We start from the raw sequence: 20,683 nt of genomic DNA, 5'->3' as shown, positions 1-20,683 counted from the left end.
ATAGCAGAGCTACACAATAAATCTAAGAACGTTTGTAATTTTTTCCTGTAACTTTATTAAATATTTTTTGAATCAGGAGTGTCTAGTTAGACATTATTTGCTCTGGAAATACACATGCGACAGGTTTGTGTCAGAAACTAAAAGGAGAAAAATTAAATTTGCTTCGATTCAACCATTTTTAAATGCTACCCGAGTCAATGTTAAATTAGTAAGTTTTAAGTTTATATTTTATTAATTCATACTCAAGATTTTCCTCATGTCTGTTGTATTTTTTTCCCTTAATTGATTAAATCTCTTGTATATTCACAGGAAGAAATAAATGCTAATTAATTAATTAAGGCTAAATGTGTTATTATACTTTATACAAATTATTAACCAATATAAAGTCAAAATAGAGAAATGCAGTAAATACTTAAAAATTATATATGACAGTCTGTCACAACAATTTCATTACTTATATGATTGAATTCAGTAGAAGACTATGCTCACAGCTAGAGAATACAGCACCGTGTATCACCCTGAAGATATTTACAAAGGCAGAAAAATAATTTATGTGAGCAAGTAGCTCAATGTGTATCTTACTTTAATTTCCAAAATATAATTAATTATACATTCAGTAATTTTTTACTTTAGAATTTGTTAAGTGGCTATTGTTTAATAGACAAAGATTTCAAGTGTATTCAGTAGAGGAAGATATACTCACCTACATGATTCAAGAAAATTTTCTTACATTTAATAAACATTTTTTTCTCTTACAGGGAAGTCAGTATTGCTACATGGAATTCTTAAATATTGTCAGCTTTGGTAGTTTTATTTAAGACATGAAAACAGGAAATCAAACGGTTGAAACAGATTTTACACTTCTCGGTCTTTTCCAGTATGGTCCAATGGACTCTTTCCTCTTCATTGCCATCGCCATCCTGTTTTCAGTGGCTCTGATGGGGAACATCACACTGATTCTTTTCATTCGACTGGACCCCAGACTCCACACTCCAGTGTACTTTCTCCTCAGTCAGCTCTCGTTCATCGACATGATGTACATCTCCACCACTGTGCCCAAGATGGCAGTTAACTTTCTGTCCAATAGTAAGACCATCACTTTTCTAGGCTGTGAGATTCAGACATTTGTGTTCACGGTCCTTGGCGGAACTGAAGTCCTTCTTCTTGGGTTCATGTCTTATGATCGCTACGTGGCCATCTGTCATCCTTTACGTTACCCTGTGCTCATGAGCAAGAGGATCTGTTGCTTCGTGGTCATGTGTGTGTGGGCCAGTTGTTCTGTCAACTCTTTAATACATACGGTGTATGTATTTCAACTTCCCTTCTGTCCATCTCGACTCATCAACCACTTCTTCTGTGAAGTCCCATCCCTGTTGCCATTGGTGTGTCAGCACACTTCTCAGTATGAACATACGATCCTCCTGAGCAGCCTTATTATTCTGTTGTTACCATTCACGGCCATTGTGGCTTCCTATGCCTGTGTGCTCTCTGTGGTTTTCCAGATGAGTTCAGGGAAAGGACAGACAAAAGCGATCTCCACTTGTTCCTCTCACCTGCTTGTGGCAAGTCTGTTCTACATGACCACTCTCTCCACTTATACAATGCCACACTCCATACATTCCCCTGAACAGGATAAGGTGGTAGCAGTGTTTTACACCATGATCACACCTCTTCTGAACCCATTTATCTACAGCCTGAGGAATAAAGATGTCATCGGGGCCTTGAGGAGACTGATAGGACTATGTATATTCGTACAGAAAATTTGACTGCAGGAACTCCTTACTGATTGAGATCAAACAACTTAAAAAGCTGTGCTTGTAATACTGTTTGGGAATATATCAACTCTAAAAATACTGTGTAAGTGTATATTCCAAGAAGTGTTTATGAAATAAATGGAGTAATAATGGTCTTTTTGTTTTGGTTCTAATATTTTGATTAGGATACAATTGGTGCATAACGTTGTACAAGTTTGATGTGTAAATGTATTAAATGTATTAATTTAATACATTTAAATATTATAATTACCACCATAGCATTAGCTAATACTTCCATCACATCACATAATTATCATTTTATTTTATGGTAGAAAAACTTCAGATATTTTCCCTTAGGTATTTATAGTATATATCACAATGATGTGCATCAGAGCTCCAGAACTTACTCATCTTCTTGTTGCAAAAGTGTACCCTTTGACCAACAGTTCTCCAATGTCCCTAACTGCCCCACAGGCTCCTTATAACCACTGCTCTATTGTTTCTGTCAGTTCAGCTCTTTTAGATTTCACATATAAGTAATATTCTACAGCATTTTTCTTTCTTTCTCTGGCTTATCTTAGCATAAGGCCCTCAAGGTCCATTGATGTTATTGCAAATGGCGGGACTTCCCTTTTTTTCTTATGACTGAATAATATTCCATTATATATATATATATACACTTTCTCATTCATCCATTAACAAATTAACAGACACTTAGGCTAGTTCCATACCTCATTTGTAATTTGTAGACTTGTAGATGATAGCCATTCTGAGAAGTGTTAAGTGATACCTCACTGTTGTTTTGATCTGCATTGCTCTAATATTTAGTCATGTTGAACATGTTTTTCATGTACCCACTAGCCATCTGAATGTCTCTTGGGAAAAAATGTCTATTCATGTCTTCTACCCACTTTTTTTTGATATAGAGTTGTATAAGCTTTTTATATATTTTGGATATTTACCACTTATCATTCATAGTACTTGCAAATATTTCTCCCATTTTGTATATTTTATTTTCATTTTGTCAATAAACTTACCATATGATTCAGCAATCCCACTCTTGGGTATATATCCAGAGGGAGCTGTAATTTGAAAAGACACAGGCACCTCAGTGTTCATAGCAACACTACTTACAATAGTGGAAACAAACTAAATGTCCATCAAAAGATGAAGATGACTGGATAAAGAAGTTGTGGTATATTTATACAATGGAATACTACTCAGCCATAAACAAGAATAAAATAATGCAATTTATAGCAACATGGATGGACCTAGAGATCATCATTCTAAGTGAAGTAAGCCAGAAATAGAAAGAAAAATACCATAAGATATCACTCAAATGCGGAATCTAAAAAAAAAAAAAAGGAAAATAAACACTATGAACGCCTCTACAAAACAGAAACAGACTCCCAGACATAGCAATCTTATGTTATCAGAGAAAGGGGGTGGTAAGGGACAAATTTGGGAATTTGAGTTTTGCAAATGTTAACCACTACATATAAAAATAGATTTAAAAAAATTATTCTGTATAACACAGGGAACTATATTCAATATCTTGTAAAAGCCTTTAATGAAGAAGACTATGAAGATGAATATATGTATGTATATGCATGACATGGACATTGTGTTGCACATCAGATATTGACACATTGTAACTGACTGTGCTTCAATTTTAAAAAAGTTAGTAGAAGAAAATAAACCATAAAGATCAGAGCAGAAATAAATGAAATAGAGATTAAAAAAAATAGAAAAGATCAATGAAACTAAAAGCTGGTTCTCCGAAAAGATAAACAAAATTGATAAAGCTTTAGTCAGACTCATCAGGAAAAAAAGGGAGAGGGCCCAATTTAATAAAATCAGAAATGAAAAAGGAAACGACACAACTGACACCACAGAAATACAAGGGATCACAACTAGACGCCAACAAAAAGGAAAACCTAGAAGAAATGGCCAATTTCTTAGAAAGTACACTTTGCCAAGACTAAGTCAGGAAGAAACAGAAAATATTAGTAGACCAATCACCAGCACTGAAATTGAATCAGTAATTTAAAAACTCCCCATAAACAGAAATCCAGGACCAGGTGGTTTCACAGGTGAATTGTACCAAACATTAAGAGAAGAATTAGTACCTATCCTTCTCAAACTATTCCAAAAAATTTGCAGAGAAAGGAATACTTCCAAGCTCATTCTATGTGGCCACCATTATGCTGATAACAAAACCAGACAAATATATCACAAAAAAGAAAATTATAGGCCAATATCACCTATGACTATAGGTGCAAAAATCGTCAACAAAATACTAGCAAATTAAGTGCAACAATACATTAAAAGGATCATATACCATGATCAAGTGGGATTTATCCCATGGATGCAAGAATTTTTCAATATCTTCAAATTAATCAGTATGATACACCACATTAACAAACTGAAGAATAAGAACCATATGATCATCTCAATAGCCGCAGAAAAAGCTTTTGATAGAACTCAGCATCTATTTATGAAAAAATTATCTAAAAAGTGACATAGACCGAACATACCTCAATATAATAAAGACTATATATGACAAACCCACAATTCACTTTATACTTAATGGTGAAAAGCTGAAAGCATTTCCTCTATGATCAGGTACAAGACAAGGATGCCCACTCTTGCCACTCTTATTCAATATACTTTTGGAAGTCCTAGCCTTAGCAATCAGAGAAGAAAAAGATATAAAGGGAATCCAAATCAGAAAACAAGAAGTAAAACTGTCACTTTTCACAGATGATATGATATTATACATAGAAAACCTTAAAGAAGTGACCAGAAATCTGCTAGAGCTCATCAATGAATCTGGTAAAGTTGCAGGAATCACAGTTAATACACAGAAATCAGTTGCATTTCTATACTCTAACAACAAAGTAGCAGAAAAGGAAATTAAGGAAACGATTCCATTTACCATCACACAAAAAAAGAATAAAATACTTAGGAATAAATATACTCAAGGAGGTAAAAGATCTGTATCCCAAAAACTATAAGACACTGATGAAAGAAATTGAAGATGACATAAACAGATGGAAAGATATATGTGTTCTTGGATTGGAAGAATCAATATTGTTAAAATGGTCATACTGTCTAAGGTAATATACAGATTCAATGCAATCTCTATCAAATTACCAATGACATTTTTCACAGAGCTGGAAAAAAATGTTCAAATTTGTCTGGAAACACAAAAGACCCCAAATAGCTAAGTCAGTCTTGAAAAAGGAGAATAGAACTGATAAAATTATGCTCCCTGACTTCAGACTATACTACAAAGCTACAGTAATCAAAACAATATGGTACTGGCACAAAAATAGAAATGAAAATCAGCGGAACAGGAAAATCCAGAAATAAGCCCACATATTTATGGTCAATTAATCTACAACAAGGTGGACAAGAATATACAATGGAGAAAAGGCAGTCTCCTCAAGTGGTGCTGGGCAAACCAGACAGCTGCCTGTAACAGACTGGAATTAGAACGTTCTCTACCACCACGTGCAAAAATACACTCAACATGGAATAAAGACCTAAATGTAAGACCAATACTATACAACTCCCAGAGGAAAACATAGGCTGAACATTATTTGACACAAATCACAGAAACACATTTTTAACCAGTTCCTAGATTAATGGAAATAAAAGCAAAAATAAACAAATGGAATCTAATTAAACTTAAAAGCTTTTACACAGCGAAGGATACCATCAACAAAACAAAAAGGCAACCTACAGAATGGGAAAAAATATTTGCAAATGATGTGACCAACGAAGGACTAATATCAAAAGTATACAAACTACTCATACACCTTAATATCAAAAACAAGCAACTCAATTGAAAAATTGGCAGAAGATCTAAAGAGACATCTCTCCAAAGAAGACATCCAGATGACCAACAGCCACATGAAAAGATGCTCAACATCACTCATTATTCGAGAAATGCAAATCAAAACCACAGTGAGATCTATATGAAACCTAAAAGACACAGGATTGCAAAAGCAATACTGGAGAGAAAAAAATGAAGCTGGAGGAATAAACTTTCTAGACTTCAGACAATACTGCAGAGCTACAATAATCAAAACTACTTGGTATTGGTACAAAACAGACATATGGATCAATGGAACAGAATAGAGAGCTCAGAAATAAACCCACAGGCTTTTGGTCAATTATTCTTTGACAAAGGAGGCAAGAAATACAATGGAGTAAACACAGTTTCTTCAGCAAATAGTGTTGGGAAAATTGGACAGTTGCGTGTAAATCAATGACATTAGAATACCCCCACACACCATACATGAAAATAAACTCAGTACGGCTTAAAGACTTAAACATGACAAGGTACTATAAACCTCCTAGAAGAAAACATAGGCAAAACATTCTCTGACATAAATCTTGGCAATGTTCTCCTAGGGCAGGCTACCCAGGAAGTAGAATTAAAAGAAAGAATAAACAAATAGGACCTAATTAAAATTTATAAGCTTTTGCACAGAAAACAAAACTATGAGCAAAACAAAACAACAGTCTATGGAATGAGAGAAAATATTTGCAAAAGAAGAGATTGACAAGGTCTTAATTTTCAGAATATATAAACAGCTCACACAGCTTAAGAAAAAAGCAAATAACCTAATTCAAAAATGGGCAGAAGACCTAAACAAGCAATTCTCCAATGAAAACATACAAATGGTCAATAGGCACATGAAAAAATGTTCAATGGCAGTAATTCAGAGAAATACAAATCAAAACTACAGTGAGGTATCCCCTCACACCAGTCGGAATGGCCATCATTCAAAAAGCCCACAATACCCACCTCTTTTTGGTGCACTTTTTCAGCTTATAGGGGCATTTCAGAATCAAATTTTCATCTGCATTTGCTGGCGTTTGGTGGTCTATGAGGGACTTGCTCAGTGCTTCTTTGACTGAATACGGGGCTGTCTTGACCTGTTCACACATGGTATGGTGTCAGTAAGATGGTGGAATAGAAGATTCCAGCCTGAATCCCTTCAAAGAAACATGAATATAAATAATCATTCATTCAAAAACACGCTTTTACAAAGGAGAGTTTATAGACTCAAGTGGAGCACCGAAATTGGAAAATTTGCATTGAAGAAGGTAGGAAGAGCTTTATACTCTACCTGAGTCACTCTTTACCTAGTACCATGACTCACGGGACAGGTTTTTCCTCTTCTTCTTCTTCTTCTTCTTTTTTTTTTTCTTAACTTATTATATTTTTTGTTGGGAGGGTAAGTTGATTGATTGACTTTAGAGGCGATTCTTGAGATTGAACTCAGGACCTCATGCATGCTAAATAGGCACTCTACCACTTGAGGTGTATCCATCCCCCATTTCCTCTTCTTTAGAGCTCTCCCCTGGAGAAAAGAAAGTCAAGTGAGCATACAATTTTAATGTAGACCCAAACATCAAGCCCACATACCCGCAGACCCTGTGAGCAAGCCTGCCCACGCTGCTGCCTGCCCCAGCCCCGAATCCCTGCTGGACTTAAACGGTGAAAGGACTTCTCTGTTTGGGACACTGAGGTCCCCGGTAGAGCTACTTATGTGCCCCCAGTTCTGATATTGTTAAAATGCAATGCTGGTTACCCATGGAAAAACAGTCCCTCTTGGGACCCAAGGCCCAGCGAGGCATCCAAATTGTAGTAACCAAGTTATTAAAGTACGGGCTCTTCTGACCTCGGCCGACTGCCGTGCGGGAGCCACGGCGGCCTCCGAGGCGGCGGCGGCGGCGGTGCCCGCGGCTCTGGCCTCGGGCCCCCCGGCCGTCTCGGCGGCCGCCGGGGGAGCCGCCGCCGCCTCGGGCCCGCGCGGGTCCCCTGGGCGGTTGAGGGGCTGCCGGCCGCGACTCGCAGCTGCGAGGCAGCAGCCGGCGGGTCCGGCGCCGCCGGCCCGGGAGCTCCTCCAGCCGTCGGTGAGCGAGCGGCCCCGGGCGGTGCGAACCAACACCCTGTGCACGGTGCGCGGCTGCGGCAAGATCCTGCCCACCAGCCCCGCGCTCAACATGCACCTGGTCAAGAGCCACCGCCTGCAGGATGGCAGAGTGAATCCAACAATAAGAAGAGATTTGAAAACTGTACCGAAATGCTACTGTTGTCCAATTGAAGGATGCCCTCGAGGCCCTGACAGACCATTTTCTCAATTTTCTCTCGTAAAACAGCACTTTATGAAAATGCATGCTGAAAAGAAACATATATGCAGCAAGTGCAGCAACTCCTACAGCACTGAATGGGACTTAAGAAGACATGCGGAAGACTGTGGCAAGACCTTCCAGGGCACGTGCGGCTGTCCCTATGCCAGCAGAACTGCACTGCAGTCCCACGTCTACCGAACTGGCCATGAGATCCCTGCAGAACACAGGGATCCACCTAGTAAGAAAAGGAAAATGGAAAACTGCCTGCACAACCAGAAGTTGTCCAGTAAGACCGTCGAATCACTGAGCAGCCAACAAACCCCAAGACCAGATACTCAAGAACTGGAAACTTCAGAAATAAAGCTGGTGGCTTCTTTTGAAGACTCTTGCAACTCTACTGCCAGAAAGCAGACTCTGACAACACCTCCAAGTTCTAAGGTAACCTCATCTATTGCTGCTCAGACTGATGCGTTTATAGATGCCTGTTTCCAGTCAGGTGGGATCTCTAGAGAAACTCAAACCAGTGGGATGCAAAGTCCAACAGATGATCGAGTGCAGATGGACCAAGCTGTAATGTGTGGAGATATTTTTGAGAGTGTCCATTCATCATACGGCGTTTCTGCAGACAGTATTATAAGCAGCAGCTTGGTAACAGAGACCGTGACTCATGGTTTGTTACCTCAGAACCACCCTAAGACTTTACATCAAGATATTGAGAAATCCGCACCAGTTAGAAACTTCAGTGCACACAATAGTCTGCTTCCTTCACAGAACATGACAGATAATCAGACCCAAACCATAGATTTATTAAGTGATCTAGAAAATATCTTGTCGAGTAATCTGCCTGGTCAGACACTGGACAATCGTAGTCTTTTGTCTGACACAAATTCTGGACCTGACAGCCAGCTCCCATCTGGCCCAACCCAGAATCCCACAATTGATTTTGATATTGAAGAGTTCTTTTCAGCCTCAAATATCCAGACTCAAACTGAAGAGAGTGAGCTTAGCACCATGACCACTGAGCCAGTCCTGGAATCACTGGACATAGAGACCCAAACTGACTTCTTACTTGCAGACACCTCTGCCCAGTCCTATGGTTATAGGGGAAATTCTAACTTCTTAGGCCTTGAAATGTTTGACACACAGACACAGATGGACTTAAACTTCTTTTTAGACAGTAGCCCTCATCTGCCTCTGGGAAGTATTCTGAAACACTCCAGCTTTTCCATGAGTACTGATTCCTCTGACACAGAGACCCAAACCAAAGGAATCTCCACTGCTAAAAACATACCTGCTTTAGAAAGCAAAGTTCAGTTGAACAGCACAGAAACACAGACCATGAATTCTGGCTTTGAAACTTTGGGGAGCTTGTTCTTCACCAGCAATGAAACTCAAACAGCAATGGACGACTTTCTTCTAGCTGACTTGGCCTGGAACACAATGGAATCTCAGTTCAGCTCTGTTGAAACCCAGACGTGTGCAGAACTACACACAGTGTCCAACTTCTAAAAGTGGAGTCCACATTGTGGGGTGGCATTTACAGTTCCCTTCTGGATTTAGAAAGTGGAGAGTGGGGACAACAGTATTAACTCTATTGAATGTAGTTGATGATACAGTTACTTCGATTCTTTGAGGTTCTTTGCCTTTTGTACTTGTAAACATGAAATTTGTGTAAAAATTTGTGAGTGTATCATAAAGTGTAAGATGTTGATCTAAAAATGATTGTTTTTGTGTTGCCTACATTTGCCCTTTCAGTGTAGTCTTCCCTTCTTTAAAAAAATTGTATTTCACACCTTTAAAACCCATCTAGCCATTTAGCTGAAGCCAAGCTCACCAGGACTAGGGTACAAACTTTTCAAATCTTCAAAACATTTTAGTCAAAGTATGACTTAAATTGCACCTAAAATATTTTTGACAGTGCTTGTTAGAAATTCCTGTTTCCTGATAATATCTAAAGAGATCTGATACTGCGCCATCAGATTGAAACACCAACGCTTCGATGGTTTGACTCATGTTGCCTGCAGCTTCATCTGCTTTGTCATCTTATTCTTCCCTGATTTGAAGACACAAAGGAACACTACAGTTGTCTTTAGCTTTTGAGACAGTTTTCATATAGTCAATGCCATCCTTTCTGTACATGAACTATTATTGATACCAACGTAACTACAGTACTTCCTCACAAGCCATGTTGCTGTAAAATTATTGCTTCAAGAAGTAGCGGCCAGCACTTAGTGTAAATAGTGATCCTTCTCGTCTAAATGACAGTAAGTCCCCCCAGCTATGGAAATGCTGGGCTGTGGAATCACTCCTGTTGGCTCACACTGGAGTGTGTCCTACGAGCATCCCGCCGCCTCCTCCCTACAGCCAGGGTGGTGCTCCAGAGCCTCTCCCCAGAGTAAGCCCACTAGCTGAATTTTGTCACTCTAAGTGTTAAATAAGTGAGTAAATAAATAAATAACATTAAGGGAAAAGGACATCCCTTCCTAAACATCAAGACTTTGCATAAGCTGAATAGGGCAAGAGTGCAATCAACAGTTATCTTAAAAGTGAATCTTCTTTTCATCCACCTCTCATTTTTCCCTTAAATGAGGAAACACATTGGCCTAGCAAGGATAGTATTTGTGCCTTGAGGATAGCAGTTATAGAATAGATCCATCTAAGATACGGTATTCTGCATTTTGTTGCTTTATTTATTTTTTTAGAGAGGGTAATACCAGTCTTCAAAGAAAATGAGGTGAAGACGATTGCTTCAGTAATAACATCTATGTTTTGAGATGGGTGTGTGGTCAAGTGTGCTTTTAGGGTTTTCTGTATTTAGGAGATCCAGAATTCTTGATTTTTGGCCAACTTTCAGGCAAGTAAAAATCTGGGAAGCCTGTAAATTTTTCTAAGTTTACCCAAAAAAATGCTCTGTTCCTTCTTTGGCACATGCTTATGCTGCTGGAGGCTAAATCCTCAAAATAAAACCTAAGGAGGAGACTAATAATTCATTAAAATAAATCAGTGGTGTTGCTACTAATTCTGATCCTGTAGAAGGATTGTTGATATGGAGAAATAGCATACCCTGGGCAGATGAACTCAACCTGAGATTAAAGTATGCTTTGGTCACAGTTGCCTACGAATATGGGTTTCAAAGCAAACATAAAGCCTTAACTTAGAATTTCATTATGTTTTAGAATCATCACTGCCTTAATGTTCAAACATTTAATTTAAGTTCTCCTAGCAAAGGAGAAATGCATGTTTGTTTATGGCTTTTTGTAAATATATATGCAGTGATCTATGGCTTTACAAATTTTGTGTGTGTGTGTGTGTGTGTGTGTGTTTCTGTGATGTTTGTTAACCCAGCCAGTAGAGTTATTTACAGAAAAATGGAGCATGTAATAGTTCTTCATGTGTAAGTAAGAACTGTTTCCCCTCAAAACCTGAGTTACCTGAATTGTTCTATTATTTGTAAAAGCTTAAACTCAGTGATTAAAGAGAAGTGGGAATTCTAAAAAAAAACCAAAAAAAAAACCAAAACAAACAAACAAACAAACAAAAAATATGGGCTGTTCTGACCCTGCAAAACTCCATATATTATCCCCATTCTGCCATAAAAAAAAAAAAAAGGAAAAGTCAGTTCTTTGTCCAAGACCTGAAGGCAGTTAATGAGGCAGTGGTCCCAGTTTACCTAATTCTCCCGGGTCCATACCCTATATTGACCCAAATCCCAGAGAACGCAAACTAGTTCACAGTGCTTGACCTAAAGGATGCTTTCTTTTGAATTTGCCTGCAACCAGACTCCCAGTATCTCTTCGCCTTGGAGTGGACAGGCCCAGAGACTCGTAACACCACAAGTGCCTCCACTCTGTGTACCTAGGATGAAATTCAAGTCAAAAGTGTCTACGGGGTAGGAATAAGATTGACTAAAACACGGGCTGAAAATCATCAGGCTGCTGTTAGAAATGGGGTCACATGAGGCTGTAAGCAAGAACTTCAGATCAAAGGCTAAACTAAGGGCCATAATTAGAGATTCTCTGAAACTCAGGGGGGATTGTCACAAGTATGTGTAAATAGATTACCAAAACGGGAGGCCACGGGTCTGCCTAAACTGACTGTAGCTGGTATCGGGTCTGATAGAAGTTTTGAGAGGAGGCTCCCCTCTGCTAAGTTAAATGAGAGAAAATAAAACATTCAAATATACATGACTGTGTGTGTCAGTCCTTTGATATCATTGAGGTGGTCACTCAGTTGTTTGAGGAAAAACAACTATCCTTGTTTTACAAATCTAGTCTTCGCAGTGCCAGAGGTGTGAGTCCAGAAATTATCCGAAGCCCATCAATCTTTTTACCATCCCGAGAACCTTCCCTACTTAGCTTAGACGCTTGTGAGCATTTTGGATTTTTTTTTCCTGGCCTTCAGGGAACAACGTCATCCTAGAAGGAATGTGCCTTTCTCCTCCTATACCTTTGAGATGCAAATGTTCTACGTGGTTTTCTCCTGGAACCCTTATTTCTCCCATCTTTTTAAAATAAAAATTTCACCAAAGAGGGTAGGGAATTTGGAATTTGACTTGTCAAGGACCAATAGAAATCTTAAGTGTCTTCTCCACAAATGTTAGTGAAAAGTCTAGACAGGTGACCTTTATTTGTTCCATCTGTCAGAATCCAATTTGAATCCAACCTCTCTTGTTAACTGATTCATTTTACATTGTTATACCTGGTTCGTGGCTGAAATTTTGGAATGGGATCCATGAAGTCTCTGTTTCTTTGTGTTAGTGTATATCTGTATGTGTGTTGTAAATATATGGCATTGCCAAAATTAATTTGAAAAAAAGCTTAATTTAATTGGCTTAAAGGAAATTAAGTACTTTTATAAATACTCAGAAATCTAAAAGAAACTGGCCAGAATAAATTTTAGGTTTATGTGATCTGGGAACTATTCAGTACTGAACAGATATCTGATGTTGAAGCTAACTTAAGCTTTTTGATTTGATTAATATAGACATGACTTTGGAGTCCTCAATCTTAAGATTTAGGTCAACTCACACTATACATTTTATTTGTGATTAAAATTTGGAGGCAGAAAAAGACAGTTGCTTCTTGGAACAAATGACTTATCGGTCATTAAATGTTTATTGAGTACTTAACTACTTTGCAGAGGAAACCAATGCGTATGTGTCATACATTGGGACCAATGAGACCTCTGAGCTTAATCTCAACTCTTTTCTCATTTCCACAAAGCCAAACTATCATGAAATCATTTTAATTGCATCTCTTAAATATCATTTTTTCTCATTAATTCCTGTAGTTAGTGTCCTAACTTTCCATCGCTTTCTAGCTAATTTTTGTTATTTTAAAAAAAAAAAAAGATAAAAGGCCCAAAATGGAGTTACTTGTGGTAAACCCATGTCATCAAACTAAGACTTAATACCTAACCTAATTACAGTTTCAGCCTCTCAAAGAAATGTAATCTTAATGAATCAGTCTGGAATTACCTGGCAGCACTAATGCGAGAATCTGCCTGGTAGATCTGCACCTTCTTCCAAAGGGTAACTTTGCCTGAAACAATGCACTCTTTGCTGGGATAACATTTTTACCCTTTCTATGCCTACAAAAGTATGCCACTTTGTACAACGTCTCAGACTCCCTTCTAATTGTTAGATAGGATGTTGCCAGATTCATGAAACATTGAATAAAGCCAATTAGAATTTCAAATATCCTCAGTAGAGTTTTGTGTATTAACTGACTTGGTGGTGGTGATGTGATCTGAAGGACAGTGGTGATGGCCTCAGGACCAATGAGACGCACAGGTGTGGTGCCCACAAACCCTTTTGAGCTTTCTGTCTTTCTCACTGTTTCCCTGGGAGACGGCTAAGTTACCCTTGGTTCTGGTTCTTTGTTTTTTTTTTTTTTTTTTTGCATTGAGCTTCCAATCTAATTGGATTTCTAGTCAGTTCCATAATTAGAAACAATTGATAGTTTAGTCTGCAATTCCTCATTTTATTGGAAACTCCATTTCTTGCCCCTATATTCCATGTTGGGGATTGCTGGCAGCAGTTATAGTCCAGCTTTTGTTCAGAATCCATCTGCAGTCAGCTTTATTTGGAGTCTGCTGATTTTATCCTTTCCCTAATCCTCAGTTCCATGGAAACTGCTTGCATGCCCACAAGGCCTTCTCTTCACCAGTCTGCAGAAACCTCTCTTTGGTTACTAATGGTATGTTAAGGCGTACTTGAGGTGAAGGCTACTGCTAATGGGAATACGAGAAGCCAAAAGGCACAAAAATTGATGCACATGAATTAAGCACTTAAAACATGTTAGTTTAACCACCTACTAAGTTTAAGATTCCCGTGTTAGAATAAATTGGTCACAGAATGGGTTATAGACACAGAAGAGACACTAGGTTATCCACGAACAGGCCAGGCCTCTGGATGCCAACCTGTGAATGCAGATGTGGGCCTGGGATCTGGGCTTACACTGTGGCTCATGGCGGATCCAGGTGCGTGACTGCATGTGCACTACAATGGGTCCTAGAAGCTGGTGTCAGCAGATCTGCATGGGTGGCTGTGTGGGCACAGAACCTGAGAAACAATGAGGCAGGTTGCTGACATCCCCACGGCTGAGACAAGGACAAGGGCAGAAACATCAGATTGTACCATGTAAGCCTGCCAGACAAGTGACATGTGACACTGCAGAAGATGCTCTCTGGTGGATGTCTGCAGAGGAATACTAAGTGGATCCTTTTCCAGTAGAAGTGCTCCAGTAGAAGTTACTGTAGCCCAGAAACAGGTCTGGAAGCCTTTATGCCAACAACAGAGGGGCAGACCTGGGCCTTGTGAGGGCTGTAACACCCACAGAGCAAAGAGGAGGTTCCACTGAACATCCAGGGCAGACTCTGGTCACACAACCCCAACCACACACCCAATCAAGAGATAACAGCCAGCACACATGGAGGAAAGATGTGGCAAACATCCATACTAAATCAGCACTTGCAACAAAAAGTATTAGACATGCAGAGTCTACACAGGGATGCTCCTATATTAAAACAAACAAACAAACAAAACAAAACAAAACAAAACTCTAATATAAACCTCCTAGAAGAAAACATTGGCAAAACATTTTCTGACATAAATCTTAGCAATGGTCTCTTAGGGCAGTCTACCCAGGCAATCGAAATAAAAGCAAAAATAAACAAATGGAACCTAATTAAACTTACTAGCTTTTGCACAGCAAAGGAAATCAGAAGCAAAACAAAAAGCCAACCTTTGACACAGGAGAGAATATTTACAAATGATGCTACTGACAAGAGCTTAATTTCCAGAATATAAAAACAGCTCATACAACTCAACAGGAAATAAACAAAAAACCCAATCAAAAATAGGAAGACTTAAAAAAAAGTTTCTCCAATGAAGATATTCAAATGGCCAACAGGTACGTGAAAGAATGTTCAATATTACTAATTATCAGGGAAATACAAATAAAAAACAATGAGGTATTATCTCACACCAGTCAGAATGGTCATTAAAAAATACATACATGATAAATGCTGCAGAGGGTGTGCAGAAAAGGGAACCCTCCTACACTGTTGGTGGGAATGTAGTTTGGTGTAGCTGTTATGGAGAACAATATGGACATTCCCTAAAAAATGAAAAATAAACTTACCATATGATCCAGCAATCCCACTCTTGGGAATATACCTGGAGGGAACTCTAATTTGAAAAGATATATGCACCCCAATGCACAATTTACAATAGCCAAAACAAGAAAATAATCTAGCCGTCCATTGACAGATGACTGAATAAAGAAGCTGTGGTATACATATACAATGGAATACTACTCAGCCATAAAAAAGAATAAAATAATGCCATTTGCAGCAACATGGATGCACCTGGAGATTGTCATTCTAAATGAAGTAACCCAGAAAAAGAAAGAAAAATGCCATGATGTCACTTATATGTGGACCCCCCCCCAAAAAAAGACACAAATGAACTTATTTATAAACCAGAAACAGACTCATAGACATAGAAAACAAATTTAGGGTTACCCGGTGGTGGAGGGGGGTGGGAAGGGATAAACTAGGAGTTCAAGATTTGCAGATACTATTATATATTATATAGATAAAAACAAGTTTATACTGTACTCATAGGGAACTATATTCGCTTGGTTCAACCCCTCACTGGGGACTGCAAAGCCTTTTTTACAAGATAAGTAAAATGGTTGGGGGATAAAAGAAAGAAAAGCTTTTAAAATTCTTTGTAAGACCAAGACTTGTTGGTTGGGTCTTAATGGAAACTAAGTTCAAATATATTAAAGTTGAGAGAACTGGTATACAAGCTTATAAAAATTGGTACATTTAAATGGACTTATATAAAATGTTTACATCTCTTTCCTAAATTATATTGTGAGATAGACATGTTTCACAGGGAAATGCTCCCCCTGCTCAGTATTAGAAGACAGGGCATATGACTCTATCTTTCAGGAAAATACTAATTAAACATATCAAAGGAAACTAACAGGGTTACCTGAGCCCATACAATTGGAAAAAAAAACTTGAAACCAATATTCAGGGGCTGATAAAAATAATAGTAAACATTTTTCTCTGGGTTCAACTTGATTATTTGGTCTTTTTTCCCAAGTAATTGTTGCTTAGGTGGCTCATTGTGATTTTTTTCCAACCCTTATATACATATACATATACATATACATATATGTGTGTGTGTATATATATATATATATATATATACACCTCATAGTGTTTTCCAAATAACTGTGCCCACTTATGTTCCTTTAATAGTGGGAGAAACTTGAAGGGTGATATATATTCAGATATTTTTATATGCATAACAATTAAGCCTTTAGTGTTTACTAGATTGCCAACTGATTAAAAGCTTGTCTTATAGAATGACAGTTGGTTATAACTTACTTCTCTCCAAATTGAAATTGAGTGAAATATTTTCATTACAAGTAACCAATAACAATGCCATAATAATGTGGAAAAATGTAAGAACTGCTTGCTGTTGAAAGATTGACCTCATCTCACATAACTACATTACTCTAAAATTTGGAGACTTTTGAACAATATTATTGACAACAAAAATATTAGAAGGATGAAAAAGACAATTGCTGCTTCAAACCAATGACCAAATGTTTACTAAGTACTTTATACTTTGGAGGGGGACACAAAGACACATTTCACACAAAATGGAGAGTGAATATGACAACTTCAAATTAACATAAAACTTTTGTTCTTTTATTGCAATAAACAAATCAATCACAAAATCAAAAAAAAATTTTCAATGTTTTTCTTTGAATTCTTTTAATATTGCTCTTCCTCAATCCATGTAATCACCGCCTCACTCCAGGTTTTCACCCTCTTTACTAGAGTAATTTTTAGCAAAATTTTCCAATTAAATCAAAATGAGACTTTAAATCTAATACAATCAGTAGACCTTTTATCTAAAAAAAGAGAAAAAAAATCAGTCCAATTAAAAATGACAATATAAGACTAAAAATGATTGAAAGATGTGTAAAATCTCCTGAAAAAGAAATGAATTGTGTCTGAAGGCTGCAGTCATGAGAAATGTCCAATGTAAGCTTGAGAATGAGTCTTGTGAAGATACCACACTTGCCCCTTCCAAGTGACATTTGTAGACTCAGAGCCATATTAGGGGCTCCTTCAGAAATGCCATGAATTTATTTATGTTGTATCTGTGTTTCCTTAGAGGTTGTATACTTACCCCAGTTCTCTGAGGGACCCATTCCCAAGTTCAAGACTGCAAAAAACAGATTTTAATGCATAATATACACACGTATCTCGGCCATAGCTGTAAGTCAGGCTGTAAGTCAGAAATGAACAATTGCGTTTTATCACACATACTGAAATGGTTGATCTCCAAGACACGGCAAAAGAGAGTTCAGTTAAACAAATAATGATAAATGTGCTCTAGACTTTCTGCTTAACCAGGTGTTCTGTGTCCCCTCATTTATCTGTATACATGGACCATTACAAGTGAGATATAGGTATATGTGAAAAGATTGTTTTAGGTACAATGTTTGAGGACATAGCCATGAGAGGTAGAAAAAGTAGAAATGATTTGGTCTTTCTGCCTTGATTAGTTCACGAAGACTTCCTATAATCCTATTTTGAAAAACACAGTGAAAGGAAGTAGATAGATAGATAGATAGATAGACAGGTAGATAGATAGATAGATATTTAGAAAGGAAGAAAAAGAGAGAGAGAGAGAGCCTGTCACAAAGTTAATGAAATTAGTGGATATGCATTATGTCTCCAGGGCCTAGGCATCTAATGTGACCCAGAGCTGTGTAGAAAGTAATGTACATACTCAGGTGGCAAAAATACAGGAAAATATTTCACTCTCTTTGACATCTCAAAAGTCCTGCTGTTGCAGAAAAGTGTATCACAGCTCAGCGTTACAACTCAATGTTACAGCTCGGTGTTACAGCTCAGTTGTGACAGCAACCTGGATCTGGGCAAGAGACCAAGCAGCACTCGGAGGATTGGAGAACTCAAGTTTATTATGCCAGCGGGCCCAGAGGAGTTAACACTTCAAGCTCTGGACCCTGTCTGTAGGTTTACATGGCCTTTCATAGGCTACCAGTCTAGACTTTGCAACATTTTGTAACATCATATGTAAATAAGGTATAACAATGGTGACTAATTAGGAACAAGCTTTGTAAAAATGGACCAATCAGGAGTGAGCTCCATGCAAATGAAGCACTACAAATGGACCAATCAAAAGTTAGCTCAGGGAACCAATAGAATTTTAGGGGTAAGTTCCTCTTTCATAGAAATAAGCCATTTCAGAGTTTAAAAAGTTAAATAATGCCACAGGGCCAGGGAAACCAATGGTGCTGGCAGGAGAGTAGTGACCCTGCCTGGGGGTTCTGCCGTCTTTTTCATGGGGCTTCCCACCTCACTGCATCATTCAAAGTTTCTAAATAGTGGGGTTTTTGGAGGAAGATCTCAACTGTAATTCCCATTTATTCTCACAATCTAGGAAAATCTGGAGATGACTGTGTTACTATGACTATCGTCTCCCCAAACAAGCCTCTGTTTCTCTTGTCTATTTCTTTAAATCTAGACTAGCTTGGAATTACCTAACTAAAATACACATTGATGGTGTTACTTTCATTAACATGGCATATAGTCATCTTTTAGCTGCTGCATGCCTATGCCTGCAAGATTATACAACAAACTTCCTACCTAAAACTTTATGGTCTCATCATGCTGAGTTGAAGGCAGCTGTCTAAACAAATTGTGGTAATTCACAGTTGTGTCAGGTATACAGTTTCCTGTTTCTTCAATATATGACCCACTATCCTCACAAAAGTTTCTTAGATGGGTTAATTCACATTTCTCCCTGTTCTCAAGTCCGAATCAGGTGTCTTTAACATAAAGAAACTATATTCTTCCTCTCTGTTGCCATACATACCAATATTTCTACTAATAAAACATGACTATATTGTAGAAACCTTTATTACTATCACTCCACAAATCATTAACATTTTTTCCCTAGAAAATTATTGAAATATGATATAGCAACATGATAGATTCTTACAAATTGAAATGATTGCAACTGGCAGTTTAATTGTGGAGTGGGTATGATGAATAATACTTTCAAGTCACAACTGTCATTCTCTAAAACCCCTTTCATTCTCTATAACCTTGAAAGTAGTCTGTTTTACGACTTCTGATAGCACAGATTTGTTTGGTCTTTTAGGTTTTTTTACATATAGATCATGTGAATTTTTGTGTCTGGCTTCTTTTCCTTCACATTCTGTCTGTTAATATTTATTTGTGCATTTGTAGATTAGTAATTTACATTGCTACTGAATACTCCGCTTGGTAGTTACCCGCAACATACTTATTTTTGTTAATGGGCTCATGTGAATATCGTAGGGTTTAACTATTACAAATGGTGTTGCTACAAATGTTTTTAAACATGTTTTTGGAGACTATCTGGAAGAATTTCTGATGGAAGTGGCACAGAAGCAAATATTCTAAATTGTTAAACATGCTTATGTAAGTCTCTTCCCTCCAGCTTTATTGAGGTATATTTGACAAATGAAATGTGTATATATTTAATAGCTACACCATGATAATTTGATATACATATAGACCATTAACTATTTTCCATCAGGGGCTTCTTCATTATATGGCCAGATATTCTTTATTTAGTATTTGTGCCACCTTCAAAATATTTACATCTCAAAGAGTGTCTTGGTTATTATTTGACTATATTGCATTTCCACTTAAATATTAAAATTCGCTTGCAAAGTTTCCCACCAAAAATGTGAGATTTTGAATGGGACTACATATAGTTTAGATAATAATTCGTGGAGGAAGACAATATTTTTCATGTTGATTTTGATTTATTAACAAAACATATCTCACCACATCCATATCAATTTATAAAGGCTAGAAACACATCCATCATTTATTAACTTAGTATGGGAATGTTTTCTTTTATGATTTCATGGATATTTCCCAAAAAATTTTAAGAAAATATTTATTACCTATATTTTGCATTTTTTGCATGCTGAATGGGGCTTTTTTTTCAAAATAAATAAATGCAATTCTTAATAAGAGCTACATGATTTTATGAATAATTCAACTAGTTGAACACATAAATTTAAAAAATTTTAAAAATAACAAACAGTTCAGGATACTCACCCTTCTTTTCTTAGGCAAGCCTGATGAGGAAAAATGATGAATTTTTCTATGGCCGAACAATCAAACTAAGACAGAAAGAAAAAATAATAATAATGTGCCCC

General features: G+C 37.5%; 1 protein-coding gene and 1 pseudogene across 1 annotated transcript; both read left to right on the top strand.

The window, feature by feature from the left end:
* Positions 1 to 821: 821 nt before the first annotated feature.
* On the top strand, positions 822 to 1,766 carry LOC116277050 (olfactory receptor 2AK2-like). The gene has a single exon (XM_031670918.2). It carries the CDS (start codon positions 822 to 824, stop codon positions 1,764 to 1,766), a length of 945 nt encoding a protein of 314 aa, XP_031526778.2.
* A 5,586-nt stretch (positions 1,767 to 7,352) lies between these two features.
* Positions 7,353 to 9,626, top strand: LOC140689135 (ATM interactor pseudogene; annotated as a pseudogene).
* Positions 9,627 to 20,683: the final 11,057 nt, after the last annotated feature.

Source organism: Vicugna pacos, chromosome 25, assembly GCF_048564905.1.
Source record: "Vicugna pacos chromosome 25, VicPac4, whole genome shotgun sequence".
NCBI lineage: Eukaryota > Metazoa > Chordata > Mammalia > Artiodactyla > Camelidae > Vicugna > Vicugna pacos.
The sequence above is the reverse complement of the archived record's forward strand: the minus strand, read 5'-3'. Positions and strand labels throughout refer to the sequence as shown.

Bases quoted from the DNA above. Each gene is read 5' to 3' on its own strand.
- LOC116277050 (XM_031670918.2), top strand. From the start codon at position 822: ATGAAAACAGGAAATCAAACGGTTGAAACAGATTTTACACTTCTCGGT.